Here is a 16,223-nt window from a genome sequence, read left to right on the forward strand (position 1 = left end):
AAATAGGGCATCACACAGTGAGGTGCCACCCTTCCCTGTTTCTAACACATTTACAGGACAGATTCCCATAACAGCAAGTAGAATGGAGGAAAACACACAAGAAAAAATGATTGTCAGGGTCCTCAAAATTCTTGGTACATTTAGGGCATCAGATTGTGGAAACCTTTGACATTAACAGTAGATAAAATACTGTTAAAATTTTTCAAGCAGCTTTGGCACTTGGGGCTTTTTTTGTTTTTTTGTTTTTTTTTTTTTTTTTGACCTGTAACACACAGAATTAGTTTTAGCTGCATCTAAAAGAATACTCAAAATAACAGTGGCTTAAATAAGACAGAAATTGTTTCCAGCCTGATACTTTCAAATGGTAAACATTTATGGTCTGGATGGGGGCACTGGGGTTCTCAAAAACTTATCCACCTACCCTTTCTGTTCCACCATCCTGGTGTGCGACTTCAGTCTTCAGAGTCACCTCATGGCCCAGTATGGCAGCTAGAGCTCCAGCTTACTTGTCTATTCCAGGTAGCAGGAAGGGAAAAGGAGGAAAAGGACAAAAAGGCCCACATTCCAGCTATGCCCATCTGAGTAGCCTTCCTGGAAACCCCACACAACACCTGCATCTGTTTCATTGAGCAGAGCTCAGCTGCATGCTAACTAGCTCTAAAAGAGGCTAGAAATGTCTTTTAGCTTAGCTCACCTTGTCCTAAATTAGCCTTTTGTTAGGGAAGGAGGAGAGAATGGCTGTCTGGAGGCAACAAGCTATTTCTGTCTTGGCTCCTCCTGGCAGTAGTATCCTTGGGTGTCACGTTGGCATTTTCTGTTCTTCCTCCCTTTACTTAAAGACCTTGAAATCAAATTGTCACCCCCTTAGAGTGTTGGCAAAGTGTAGACTACAGTTCCTTTGTTGTATCTGTTATGGGTTAAATTCTCCTGTCCCAAAAAAGATCTGTTGGAATCCTAAGCCCCAGTACCTCAGAATGTGATCTTATTTGGAGATAGAGCCTTTACAAAGGTAATCAAGATAAAATGAAGGCATTAGGAGAGACACTAATCCAGTATGACTGGCGTCCTTATAAAAAGAGAAATTTGAGTGGAGAGACAGAGATAAGACCATGTAAAGACACAGAACGCCATTTACAAGCCAAGCTCCCAGAAGCTGGGGGAGAGGCTTGGAACAGATGCGCCTCATACCTTAGGCACCAATCCTGCCAGCACCTTGATCTTGGACTTCTGGCCTCCAGACCTGTAAGACAATATATTTCTGTTGTCTAAGCCTCCCAGTTTGTGGTACTTTGTTTTGGAAGAGGCCCTGGCACACTAATACAGTACCCATTGGACTCTCAGTAACTAAAGGGGCAAAAGTGTCCTTCTTCTCCCTGCATCCCCTTATTGCCAAATGCATCTTGGGAAGGCTATTCCGAGCCTTAGAAGAACGAGGAGTGACCTAAATGGTAAGTTTAAGTAACATCCAGAATTTGTATGTAGAAAAATTCAGATCATAAGGATTTATACCTCAGTATGCTGTTCTTCAGGTGCCGTCTTTTTGTAATAAGTCGTAGAATCAATAAATTTGAAAGAATTGATAAGGACTTCAATTTCTATCAGTCATATTTAATCTTTTTTTATAAGATGACTTGATATAACATTTTTTACTTCTAGGTACTAGATGCACGAGTGTTTCTTACATTATTCTCTGTTTTTCTTACCTAATTTCTAAAAATCACAGGTGCATATTTCATAGTTTTATTTTACTGTCATGTTAGAATAAAGCTATTGAGCATGAGGTAGTGAGGCATTAGTACTGGAAGTGCATTTTCTATGATGTTTCTCTCTAGTTGATTGTTGTTCCTTTGTGAGTGGTAGAGCATCATTCTGCAGTGTGATTGATAAATGTGGAAGTGGCTCAGTTGTTTATCTTGCTTGATTGCTTATATCCAATTTTTGTTGTGTTGGGAGAGCTTGTAGAAATATGCTTATTTCTAAGTATTATCTTGCTTTGAATTAATCAGAAAGATCAAGAATCCTTCAAAAGCCTTTTTAATGTATTCTTGAAGAGTGTTTTTATATTATATTTGTAATTCAAAAATACAGCATTTTCAACATAGCTTGGGCTCTGTTTCATAGGCATCTAACCACTCATTAGTGAAGCTGCGTCATGCTGTGGGCCTGGGCCTGGGCCTGTTCTCTGTTGTATCCTGGGTCAGTATATAGCACAGTACATAGCACACAGGAGGAGTTTGGTGAATATAGATGTGGTATGAAATGAATCCACTGTGTCGTCCAAAAGAAGAAAAAGAAAAAAGCACTATATTATATAATAATAATTATGTATCTTTAATTTATTTGGACTTAAATATTTTAACACAGAGCTACTTATGTGCCCTTTTCGGCCAAAGAAGATAATTATTCAAGGACTTTCTTGAGTCATTACTCCTCTGTATTACAACAGAGCTGCAGGATCAGGCCATGTAGCCCCATTATAAAGGTATCTGGTAAATGAACATTAGCTGATCACTGCTCTGTGTTAGCCCTGTCTTCACTCACTACAAAGACCAGAAACAAATATCGAGTGATAAGGAAGTTAGCATTCCTTAATGAGGCGAGTCCAGCTTCATGAATGGTGTATTTTTATTTATTTATTTATTTATTTATTTATTTATTTTTGAGGCAGAGTCTTGCTCTGACACCTAGTCTGGAGTGCAGTGGCTCAGTCTCAGCTCACTACAGCCCTCATCTCCCAGGTTCAAGCGATTCTCTTGCATCAGCCCCGGAGTAGCTGGGATTACAGGCACGTACAACCACGCCTGTCTAATTTTCATATTTTTAGTAGAGACGGGGTTTCACCATGTTGGCCAGGCTCGTCTCGAATTCCTGACCTCAGGTAGTCCACCTGCCTCAGCCTCCCAAAGAGCCGGGATTACAGGTGTGAGCCACCGTGCCCAGCCATGAATGATGTATATTAAATACTAATGCTCTCTTTTCAGGAAGAAGCCAATCCTGCTTGTGCATGGTGATAAGCGAGAGGCTAAGGCTCACCTCCATGCCCAGGCCAAGCCTTACGAGAACATCTCTCTCTGCCAGGTAAACCACTTACTGCCATTGAAGAGCATGCGTAGTCTGAGTTAGAAGGAAACTTAGACATTTAGTCCACCCTCCCACCTAGTACAGAAATCCTCTCTCCAGCATCAGTCATCAATAGATACTTGTCTAGCCTCAGCTTAAACACTTCCTGAGATAGAGTATCCCATTCGTAGTACTCCTCAGAGTTGGAAAGGTTTTTCTTTTTGTGGGCCTGAAGTCTTCCTCCTAATTTCTACTCATTGGTCTTAATTTTCCCCTTCTGGAGCCACACAAATAAGTAAGTCTTTCATCTTACACATGTCAGTGATTCATATATCTAAAGTGATCTGTCCTGTCTCCCTTAGTTTTCTCTCTCTGAGTCAAACATTCTCTTTCTTCAGTTTTACTCAGTGTACTATGAATTCTGAGTCTTCCTGCAACCTGCTAGTGCTCCACTGGTTGCATGTAGCTTGTCAGTATGCCTGTCGAAACCTGCGTTCCAACACTGAACAGGTCTTCTGGATGCAGTTCAGTGGCTGTGGGTTTCTTTTTGTGAGTATCCTGTGAGTGCAACTTAAAACTTGTAGTTTTTTGTGACACCTTATGTAACTTATATTAGCTGCCATTGACACTTCAACGGTAGTCCTTCAACCGTAATTCTTTTTTTTCACATCAGTTGCATGTAAGGTCTGAACAGGAGAGACCTATAGATTTAAAAAAGTGTTAGGAAACTATGTGAGTCGTATGCTGTGTATGATCTAAGTCCAATGTGGAGACATTAAATGGTCTTATAACAGGCGTATCCACTTGGTTTGCTAGGACCAAAGCAAAGCAGAAAAGAAAGCTATATTAGTTTGTTCTTGCACCGCTATGAAGACATACCTGAGACTGGGTAATTTATAAAGAAGAGGGGTTTAATGGCTCACGGTTCTGCAGGCTATACATGAAGCATGGCTGAGGTGGCCTCAGGAAACTTTCAGTTGTGACAGAAGGTAAAGAGGAAGCTGGCACATCTTACTTGTTCGGAGCAAGAGGGAAGAGAGAAGGGGGAAGAACTACATGCTTTTATCAAACAACCAGATATCACGAGAACTCACTGACTATCACGAGAATAGCAAGGAGGAAGTCCACCCCCATGATCCAGTCACCTCCTACCAGGCCCCTCCTCCAACATTGGGGATTATAATTTGAGATGGGATTTGGGTGGGGACACAGACCCAAACCATATCAAAGGCCAAAAAACGGTTATTGCCCAGTTTCTTTATATAGTCCCATAATTTTGTTCTAATACTTTGCAGTTAGCATACAGCGTGGCCAGTGAGTCTTGGACTTCCATTAGGACCCATTTATTTAGACTCATCATCCACAAAGATCTTCTATTACATGTGGCATTTTGAGCAAGAAACATGCAAAGTAGAAAGGAAAACAAGGAATACAGAAGAATTTCTCACATTTATGATAACTACTTTCTATAGAAATGGTGGTTATGAAGTAGCTGGTGTGATAGTCACCTTTTCCTATTTCTTTTGGCTGTATTAGTTCGTTATGAGAAAACACGAAAGATGCTTTTTATAGCCCTTTTCTTTCCTTATCGTTAGCTTAGTGAAATTGGCAAAAGATTTCTGCTCTGTGAGTACAGAGACAGAGTGAATTACATACTTTTTGGATTTTTTTTTTCTCATTTTCCTTCTAGTGTCTTTTTTCCCCATCCACAAAGATGTAAGAATTCCAACTCACACTGTATCACTCTTTTTCCAACTATATGTGATATATTTTTATTTTTTTAAGATTAATACAGTACAGCAGCTCAATCTTGTCAGTTTTAAACATACCTCACAACATTTTCCTTATGATTTAACCCACTGCACTTTATGGAGCTGTCATTTTAAAATGCCTTCTGTCCAACATGGGCTCATCTCATGCCCACAGATGTGCCTTTGCCTAGCAGTTGCCAAAATTCCATTGTTTTGCTTCTATTTCCAGCAACATAAGAGGTTAGACAGCAGTAGGATCGCTCCCATCAAACCTTATAGTGGGCAGAAAGTAAACTGACACAGAAATTCTGAACACCAGTGACTAAATGAATGGAAATAAAGTCTTTTTCAAATTATTACCTACCTGTACTCGTTTAGGAGAGTGGTTCCTGTGCTTGATAGTGTGCTCCAGGCTGGCCACCAGAGGGCATAGTGAGCCGCTTCTTCCAAACCTCTTGGAAAGAGCTGTGAAGAAGCTCCCAACTCTAGGCTGACGTACAGGATTGTGTCCTTCTCCTGATGTCTTGAAACACCTTTGTACCTTGTCTGTAAGATAAAGTATTTTTCTAGCAACATGGGTCATTTAAACTGAGACACATTAGTCGGTGGCTGCTGACACTCCCATTTTGCAAACATGGGACCTAAGGGCAGACATTGAGACCTTGTGGTGGTCCGAGTCACACTGCCTGGGCTCAGTCCCGGCTCTGTGTGTGTGTATTAGTGTGCTTGGATGCTATAACGAAATTACCTGGGTGACTTTTCTTGGACTTGGGTTGCTGAAACAACAGGCACTTGTTTCTCACAGCTCTGGAAGGTGGGAATCCAGGATCAAGGTGCCAGTCAATTCAGTTCCAGGTGAGGGCTCTCTTGCCGGCTTACAGATGGCCACATTCTCACGGTGTCCTCATGAGAGAGAGGGAAGAAGGCAGATACACAGGCTGTCTGGCAGCTCTTTTATAAGGATAACAGTCCTGTTGGATCAGGATCATCAGGATCCCACCCTTATGACCTCATTTAACCTTAATTACCTCCATAAAGTCCCTCTCTCCAAATAGTCACATTGGAAGTTGGGGCTTCAACATATGAATTTGGTGGGGGACACAAGTGTTTAGTCTGCAACACTTATTCTGGGCTTGTCACTGGCTTGTCACCTAATTTCTTTATCTTTGAAATTGATTGCTGATGCTGTTCATCCTAGAGTTTACTAAAGGACTTGATGCACTAGCCCAGAAACAGCACCCAGTAAACAATATCTGTTGAAGCTATTATCCTTGTTTTTTGTGCTTAGACTTACCCAGAAGCATGTAACTTGTAGCAGACTAAACAAAAGCCAGGTCTCTTCACCATTGTTCTTTCTCAGCTAAATATCATTTTATAGAGTGGCAGTCTTCCTTCTCATTTGGTAATTTTGAAGACATGAAATAAGAGTTCCCTGCACTTTCTTCTGTGGCCAGAGTGCACAGATACATGCTGGTCTGTGAGCATCTCCACTCCAAATAGGGACTGTGTTGTAACTCACCTGTGTATGCCAGTTGCCCGTTACTGCCCCCAGCAAAGTTTCACCCACGTCGTGTGGTAAGGAGGCTGGGGTAGGTAGTGGGGAGAGGTTGCAGTAGTGATTGCTACGATTGTAGAGTGCCTACTGCATGCAGGACCCCGTTCCTCAGCATTTTACATGTGTGAGCTCATTCCTAACAACTCTGGATCTCAGAATGGTACCGTTTTAAAGAGGAGAAAGCTGAGGCATAGAGTTAGATGTATTTTCCAGGATCGTAGAAAGTTGTGAAGGCAGGATTTAAGCCCATGTACTGCATTCCTAATTGTGAAACTGTTACGGTTATTTAAACTCTTTCATAACCTGCATTTTGTGACATATTCTGCTTAACGAAGATCTGGCATTAGTGGGTATCAGATAAAATGTTTTCTCTATACATACCCTCCATTAGTTTGTAAAGGTGTCATTTTATAACATGAAAATGGATTTCATATGTTTTTATTTTCAGCACTTGCTATGCTAATACAAGAACATTTCTATTTTAATTTGACATCCTAAGTCTTTATGTTGCCACCACTTTCAGTGTTTTTTTTTTTTTTTTGGAGACAGAGTCTCGCTCTGTCACCCAGGCTGGAGTGCAGTGGCACGATCTCAGCTCACTGCAAGCTACGCATCCGGGGTTCACAACATTCTCCTGCCTCAGCCTCCTGAGTAGCTGGGACTACAGGCGCCCGCCACCACGCCCGGCTAATTTTTTTGTATTTTTAGTAGAGACGGGGTTTCACCGCTTTAGCCAAGATGGTCTCGATCTCCTGACCTCGTGATGCGCCCACCTTGGCCTCCCAGAGTGCTGGGATTACAGGCATGAGCCACTGTGCCCAGCCTTCAGTGTTTCTTTTAAATATTCTCTGAAAACTGTACCATTAATTTCTGTATAAGCCAAATATCTAAAACTTTGCATAGAGTCTCACTTGTTTTACTAGTTTTTGGTCAACTACAGAAATTAAGCTTCTCAGTCCTAATTACTGTAATTAAAAATGTAGTGTATATTGAATCATTCTGGGTAACAAAATTTATGTCTTGTTTGTTTGTTTGTTTGTTTTAATGAGCGTCCCCAGATGCTATTATAAAAGCTGTCTTGTTATTCAACGGCTTGTCCAGTAGAGGTCAGTAGAAATAGTTTAAAAAAAAAAAGGTTGGCCTGATTGCTTTCTAATGTAATTTCCAGTAGATATGGATATTAGTGAGTTGTTTTTAAATAAATGACTTCTTTTTCATCCTAGGCAAAGTTGGATATTGCATTTGGAACACACCACACGTAAGCAATTTTATGAAATGGGGGAACCCCTCAAGCATTGTCATTTGTCCATTACACGGTTATTCTTAGGAAAGACTGAGCATGGTAGGCCCACCTCGGATCTAGCACAGTGATGCTTAGCTGAGCCTGGGAGAGCTATTCTTTTATTTAATGCTCTTATAAAAATTATTTGGTCTGTCCTTTTAATTTTCTAGATCAGGAAACTGAGGCCCAGGTTTAGGTATGTGATTCTTCCTTGGGCCAGTAGTGCAGACAGGAATAGAACCTATTTATTCTAACTTTAATTTATATATATATGTGTGTGTGTATGTGTGTATATATATATTTTCAAGATGTGGTTTCACTCTGTTGCCCAGACTGGAGTGCAGTGGCATGATCACAGCTCACTGCAGCCTCCAACTCCTGAGCCTAAGCAATCCTCCCACCTCAGCCTCCCAAGTAGCTGGGACAATAGGCACACGCCATCATGCCCAGCTAATTTTTTTGTAGAGACAGGGGTCTCACTTTGTGACCCAGGCTGATCTTGAACTCCTGGGCTCAAACAGACCTCCTGCCTTAGCCTCTCAAAGTGCTAGGGTTACAGGCATGAGTCCCTGTGCTGGCATTAACTTTAGCTTTAAATTTGTTCTTGTATGCTCATTGCTAAAATTTACCTTATTGTTTCCTTTGGTCCATTCACTACCACCCCCTAGCCCCTACACACATACTTTTCAGGTTAAACTCAACAGAGCTTTTTTTGGGGGGGGGGGGGCAACAGAGCGAGACTGTCTCAAAAAAAAACTTTTTTTTTTAAATAAGCAACCAGAAGTATTGTGTTGCCCAGCCTGGAGTGCAGTGGCACAATTTCAGCTCACTGCGACCTCCACCTCCTGGGTTCAAATGATTCTCCTGCCTCAGCCTCCCAAGTAGCTGGGGTTACAGGCCACTTCCACCACACCTGGCTAACTTTTCTATTTTTATTAGAGACTGGGTTTCACCATGTTGGCCAGGCTGGTCTCAAACTCCTGACCTCAGGTGATCCACCGTCCTCTGCCTCCCAAAGCGTTGGGATTACAGGCGTGAGCTACCATGCCTGGCCAAGAGCTCTTAATTCAGAGTTTAAAATGCCTAGGAGGCTGGGCGCTGTGGCTCATGCCTATAATCCCAGCACTTTGGGAGGCCAAGGCAGGTGGATTATTTGAGATCAGGAGTTCGAGACCAATCTGGCCAACATGGTGAAACCCCATCTCTACTAAAAATACAAAAATTAGCTGGGCAATAGTGGGACGTGCCTATAATCCCAGCTACACAGGAGGCTGAGGCAGGAGGATCACTTGAGCCTGCAAGGCAGAGGTTGTGGTGAGCCAAGATCATGCCAGTGCACACCAGTCTGGGCGACAGAGTGAGACCCTGTCTCAAAAACAAACAAAAAATGCCATTGGAAAGTAATTACAATTGAACTTTTCCCAATTAAGTATCTGTAGTTTACACTTTGTTGAAATGACAGTATTTTGTAGAAGATTGAGCTCGTGTCTGGAAATTACTTCTAGTTGCTTATTTAAAAAAAAATTTTTTGGGGGGCGGAGCAAGATGGCCGAATAGGAACAGCTCCAGTCTCCAGCTCCCAGCGCGAGAGACACAGAAGACCGGTGATTTCTGCATTTTCAACTGAGGTACTGGGTTCATCTCACTGGGGAGTGCCGGACGATCGGTGCTGGTCAGCTGCTGCAGCCCGACCAGGGAGAGCTGAAGCAGGGCGAGGCATTGCCTCACCTGGGAAGCGCAAGGGGGAAGGGAATCCCTTTTCCTAGCCAGGGGAACTGAGACACACAACACCTGGAAAATTGGGTAACTCCCACCCCAATACTGCGCTTTAAGCAAACAGGCACACCAGGAGATCATATCCCACACCTGGCCAGGAGGGTCCCACACCCACGGAGCCTCCCTCATTGCTAGTACAGCAGTCTGTGATCTACCGGCAAGGCAGTAGCGAGGCTGGGGGTGGGGCGCCCGCCATTGCTGAGGCTTAAGTAGGTAAACAAAGCTGCTGGGAAGCTCGAACTGGGTGGAGCTCACAGCAGCTCAAGGAAACCTGCCTGTCTCTGTAGACTCCACCTCTGGGGACAGGGCACAGTAAACAATAACAAACTCAGCCGAAACCTCTGCAGACGCAAACGACTCTGTCTGACAGCTTTGAAGAGAGCAGTGGATCTCCCAACACGGAGGTTGAGATCTGAGAAGGGACAGACTCCCTGCTCAAGTGGGTCCCTGACCCCTGAGTAGCCTAACTGGGAGACATCCCCCACTAGGGGCAGTCTGACACCCCACACCTCACAGGGTGGAGTACACCCCTGAGAGGAAGCTTCCAAAGCAAGAATCAGACAGGTACACTCGCTGTTCAGAAATATTCTATCTTCTGCAGCCTCTGCTGCTGATACCCAGGCAAACAGGGTCTGGAGTGGACCTCAAGCAATCTCCAACAGACCTACAGCTGAGGGTCCTGACTGTTAGAAGGAAAACTATCAAACAGGAAGGACACCTACACCAAAACCCCATCAGTACATCACCATCATCAAAGACCAGAGGCAGATAAAACCACAAAGATGGGGAAAAAGCAGGGCAGAAAAGCTGGAAATTCAAAAAATAAGAGCGCATCTCCCCTGGCAAAGGAGCGCAGCTCATCGCCAGCAACGGATCAAAGCTGGATGGAGAATGACTTTGACGAGATGAGAGAAGAAGGCTTCAGTCCATCAAATTTCTCAGAGCTGAAGGAGGAATTACGTACCCAGCGCAAAGAAACTAAAAATCTTGAAAAAAAAGTGGAAGAATTGATGGCTAGAGTAATTAATGCAGAGAAGGTCATAAACGAAATGAAAGAGATGAAAACCATGACACGAGAAATACGTGACAAATGCACAAGCTTCAGTAACCGACTCGATCAACTGGAAGAAAGAGTATCTGCGATTGAGGATCAAATGAATGAAATGAAGCGAGAAGAGAAACCAAAAGAAAAAAGAAGAAAAAGAAATGAACAAAGCCTGCAAGAAGTATGGGATTATGTAAAAAGACCAAATCTACATCTGATTGGGGTGCCTGAAAGTGAGGGGGAAAATGGAACCAAGTTGGAAAACACTCTTCAGGATATCATCCAGGAGAACTTCCCCAACCTAGTAGGGCAGGCCAACATTCAAATCCAGGAAATACAGAGAATGCCACAAAGATACTCCTCGAGAAGAGCAACTCCAAGACACATAATTGCCAGATTCACCAAAGTTGAAATGAAGGAAAAAATCTTAAGGGCAGCCAGAGAGAAAGGTCGGGTTACCCACAAAGGGAAGCCCATCAGACTAACAGCAGATCTCTCAGCAGAAACTCTACAAGCCAGAAGAGAGTGGGGGCCAATATTCAACATTCTTAAAGAAAAGAATTTTAAACCCAGAATTTCATATCCAGCCAAACTAAGTTTCATAAGTGAAGGAGAAATAAAATCCTTTACAGATAAGCAAATGCTTAGAGATTTTGTCACCACTAGGCCTGCCTTACAAGAGACCCTGAAGGAAGCACTCAACATGGAAAGGAACAACCGGTACCAGCCATTGCAAAAACATGCCAAAATGTAAAGACCATCGAGGCTAGGAAGAAACTGCATCAACTAACGAGCAAAATAACCAGTTAATATCATAATGGCAGGATCAAGTTCACACATAACAATCTTAACCTTAAATGTAAATGGACTAAATGCTCCAATTAAAAGACACAGACTGGCAAACTGGATAAAGAGTCAAGACCCATCAGTCTGCTGTATTCAGGAGACCCATCTCACACGCAGAGACATACATAGGCTCAAAATAAAGGGATGGAGGAAGATTTACCAAGCAAATGGAGAACAAAAAAAAGCGGGGGTTGCAATACTAGTCTCTGATAAAACAGACTTTAAACCATCAAAGATCAAAAGAGACAAAGAAGGCCATTACATAATGGTAAAGGGATCAATTCAACAGGAAGAGCTAACTATCCTAAATATATATGCACCCAATACAGGAGCACCCAGATTCATAAAGCAAGTCCTTAGAGACTTACAAAGAGACTTAGACTCCCATACAATAATAATGGGAGACTTCAACACTCCACTGTCAACATTAGACAGATCAACGAGACAGAAAGTTAACAAGGATATCCAGGAATTGAACTCATCTCTGCAGCAAGCAGACCTAATAGACATCTATAGAACTCTCCACCCCAAATCAACAGAATATACATTCTTCTCAGCACCACATCGTACTTACTCCAAAATTGACCACGTAATTGGAAGTAAAGCACTCCTCGGCAAATGTACAAGAACAGAAATTATAACAAACTGTCTCTCAGACCACAGTGCAATCAAACTAGAACTCAGGACTAAGAAACTCAATCAAAACCGCTCAACTACATGGAAACTGAACAACCTGCTCCTGAATGACTACTGGGTACATAACGAAATGAAGGCAGAAATAAAGATGTTCTTTGAAATCAATGAGAACAAAGATACAACATACCAGAATCTCTGGGACACATTTAAAGCAGTGTGTAGAGGGAAATTTATAGCACTAAATGCCCACAAGAGAAAGCAGGAAAGATCTAAAATTGACACTCTAACATCGCAATTAAAAGAACTAGAGAAGCAAGAGCAAACACATTCGAAAGCTAGCAGAAGGCAAGAAATAACTAAGATCAGAGCAGAACTGAAGGAGATAGAGACACAAAAAACTCTCCAAAAAATCAATGAATCCAGGAGTTGGTTTTTTGAAAAGATCAACAAAATTGACAGACCACTAGCAAGACTAATAAAGAAGAAAAGAGAGAAGAATCAAATAGACGCAATAAAAAATGATAAAGGGGATATCACCACCGACCCCACAGAAATACAAACTACCATCAGAGAATACTATAAACACCTCTACGCAAATAAACTGGAAAATCTAGAAGAAATGGATAATTTCCTGGACACTTACACTCTTCCAAGACTAAACCAGGAAGAAGTTGAATCCCTGAATAGACCAATAGCAGGCTCTGAAATTGAGGCAATAATTAATAGCCTACCAACCAAAAAAAGTCCAGGACCAGATGGATTCACAGCTGAATTCTACCAGAGGTACAAGGAGGAGTTGGTACCATTCCTTCTGAAACTATTCCAATCAATAGAAAAAGAGGGAATCCTCCCTAACTCATTTTATGAGGCCAACATCATCCTGATACCAAAGCCTGGCAGAGACGCAACAAAAAAAGAGAATTTTAGACCAATATCCCTGATGAACATCGATGCAAAAATCCTCAATAAAATACTGGCAAACCAGATTCAGCAACACATCAAAAAGCTTATCCACCATGATCAAGTGGGCTTCATCCCTGGGATGCAAGGCTGGTTCAACATTCGCAAATCAATAAACATAATCCAGCATATAAACAGAACCAAAGACAAGAACCACATGATTATCTCAATTGATGCAGAAAAGGCTTTTGACAAAATTCAACAGCCCTTCATGCTAAAAACGCTCAATAAATTCGGTATTGATGGAACGTACCTCAAAATAATAAGAGCTATTTATGACAAACCCACAGCCAATATCATACTGAATGGGCAAAAACTGGAAAAATTCCCTTTGAAAACTGGCACAAGACAGGGATGCCCTCTCTCACCACTCCTATTCAACATAGTGTTGGAAGTTCTGGCTAGGGCAATTAGGCAAGAGAAAGAAATCAAGGGTATTCAGTTAGGAAAAGAAGAAGTCAAATTGTCCCTGTTTGCAGATGACATGATTGTATATTTAGAAAACCCTATTATCTCAGCCCAAAATCTCCTTAAGCTGATAAGCAACTTCAGCAAAGTCTCAGGATACAAAATTAATGTGCAAAAATCACAAGCATTCTTATACACCAGTAACAGACAAACAGAGAGCCAAATCAGGAATGAACTTCCATTCACAATTGCTTCAAAGAGAATAAAATACCTAGGAATCCAACTTACAAGGGATGTAAAGGACCTCTTCGAGGAGAACTACAAACCACTGCTCAGTGAAATAAAAGAGGACACAAACAAATGGAAGAACATACCATGCTCATGGATAGGAAGAATCAATATCGTGAAAATGGCCATACTGCCCAAGGTAATTTATAGATTCAATGCCATCCCCATCAAGCTACCAATGAGTTTCTTCACAGAATTGGAAAAAACTGCTTTAAAGTTCATATGGAACCAAAAAAGAGCCCGCATCTCCAAGACAATCCTAAGTCAAAAGAACAAAGCTGGAGGCATCACGCTACCTGACTTCAAACTATACTACAAGGCTACAGTAACCAAAACAGCATGGTACTGGTACCAAAACAGAGATATAGACCAATGGAACAGAACAGAGTCCTCAGAAATAATACCACACATCTACAGCCATCTGATCTTTGACAAACCTGAGAGAAACAAGAAATGGGGAAAGGATTCCCTATTTAATAAATGGTGCTGGGAAAATTGGCTAGCCATAAGTAGAAAGCTGAAACTGGATCCTTTCCTTACTCCTTATACGAAAATTAATTCAAGATGGATTAGAGACTTAAATGTTAGACCTAATACCATAAAAATCCTAGAGGAAAACCTAGGTAGTACCATTCAGGACATAGGCATGGGCAAAGACTTCACGTCTAAAACACCAAAAGCAACGGCAGCAAAAGCCAAAATTGACAAATGGGATCTCATTAAACTAAAGAGCTTCTGCACAGCAAAAGAAACTACCATCAGAGTGAACAGGCAACCTACAGAATGGGAGAAAATTTTTGCAATCTACTCATCTGACAAAGGGCTAATATCCAGAACCTACAAAGAACTCCAACAAATTTACAAGAAAAAAACAACCCCATCAAAAAGTGGGCAAAGGATATGAACAGACATTTCTCAAAAGAAGACATTCATACAGCCAACAGACACATGAAAAAATGCTCATCATCACTGGCCATCAGAGAAATGCAAATCAAAACCACAATGAGATACCATCTCACACCAGTTAGAATGGCGATCATTAAAAAGTCAGGAAACAACAGGTGCTGGAGAGGATGTGGAGAAATAGGAACACTTTTACACTGTTGGTGGGATTGTAAACTAGTTCAACCATTATGGAAAACAGTATGGCTATTCCTCAAGGATCTAGAACTAGATGTACCATATGAGCCAGCCATCCCATTACTGGGTATATACCCAAAGGATTATAAATTATGCTGCTATAAAGACACATGCACACGTATGTTTATTGCAGCACTATTCACAATAGCAAAGACTTGGAATCAACCCAAATGTCCATCAGTGACAGACTGGATTAAGAAAATGTGGCACATATACACCATGGAATACTATGCAGCCATAAAAAAGGATGAGTTTGTGTCCTTTGTAGGGACATGGATGCAGCTGGAAACCATCATTCTTAGCAAACTATCACAAGAACAGAAAACCAAACACCGCATGTTCTCACTCATAGGTGGGAACTGAACAATGAGATCACTTGGACTCAGGAAGGGGAACATCACACACCGGGGCCTATCATAGGGAGGGGGGAGGGGGGAGGGATTGCATTGGGAGTTATACCTGATGTAAATGACAAGTTGATGGGTGCAGCACAACAACATGGCACAAGTATACATATGTAACAAACCTGCACATTATGCACATGTACCCTACAACTTAAAGTATAATAATAATAAATTTTAAAATTAAAAAAAAAAAATTTTTTTTTTGAGACAGTCTCGCTCTGTTGCCCAGGCTAGAGTACAATGGCGCAATCTCGGCTCACTACAACCTCCGCCTCCTAGGTTCTAGCAATTCTTCTGCCTTAGCCTCCGAGTTGCTGGGACTACAGACGCGTGCCACTGCGTCCAGCTAATTTTTGTATTTTTAGTAGAGATGGGGTTTCACCATGTTGGCCAGGCTGGTCTCAAACTCTTGACCTCAGGTGATCCACCTCGGCCTTCCAAGGTGCCAGGATTACAGGCGTGAGCCACCGCACCTAGCCTATTTTTAAAATGTTTTAGGAATTAAATACTTATTATGTTCTTGACACAGCTCAAGAGAGTATAGAGTTTTTATTCTTATGGCTTTTTCTTTGGTGAGAGAAGCAAACAAACATGTGAATTAGAAAAGGAGAGTCACCTTCCAGATCATAGTGATGGAGTATAAACTACATTCCCCACCTCACAGGGTAGAGCTAGAAACAGTGAACAAGGCAGTCTTTGAGACTGTATACACTTTGGCACACAAGCCCCGCTCTGTCCAGTTTCGGTTGGATGCCATGCAATCCTGTGGTCTGTCTCTCAGTGTTTTAGAATGGGAAAGCTCTTTGGAGGTTTCCTCTAGAGCTTTCTAGAGGAGCAGAGTTATTTCTTATGGCTCCAAGAATCGATAGAGGGGAAAGAGAAAGCCAAAGCAGCTGAATGTCAAATATCCAGATCCAGGCAGTAGCTAGTGGCAGACCACAGGATGGGCAAGACATGCTTCTTTCCACTAAGATCTATAGCCAGGCCCCCACCATGCATCATTCAGTCCTCTTTCCCACCAAGGCCATGTCTTCCCCCACCTTGCCTACCCCTGTATCAGTAGCATGAAGTG

At 42.0% G+C, this 16,223-nt stretch overlaps 1 protein-coding gene across 7 annotated transcripts in view; it reads left to right on the forward strand.

Moving 5' to 3' along the window:
* TDP1 (tyrosyl-DNA phosphodiesterase 1) overlaps positions 1-16,223 on the forward strand; it is a 92,891-nt gene that overhangs the window by 12,163 nt on the left and 64,505 nt on the right. For 5 of the 7 annotated variants that reach the window (XM_015454107.4, XM_065549208.2, XM_005562004.5 and 2 more), the window contains exons 5-6: positions 2,982-3,078; positions 7,590-7,624. In XM_015454107.4, coding sequence (XP_015309593.3) covers positions 2,982-3,078; positions 7,590-7,624 — 132 coding nt within the window. The remainder of the gene's footprint in view (positions 1-2,981; positions 3,079-7,589; positions 7,625-16,223) is intronic. The other 2 variants (XM_073998055.1, XM_073998054.1) reach the window with 1 other exon arrangement.

This window comes from Macaca fascicularis, chromosome 7, assembly GCF_037993035.2.
Source record: "Macaca fascicularis isolate 582-1 chromosome 7, T2T-MFA8v1.1".
In the NCBI taxonomy this organism is placed as follows: Eukaryota; Metazoa; Chordata; class Mammalia; order Primates; family Cercopithecidae; genus Macaca; species Macaca fascicularis.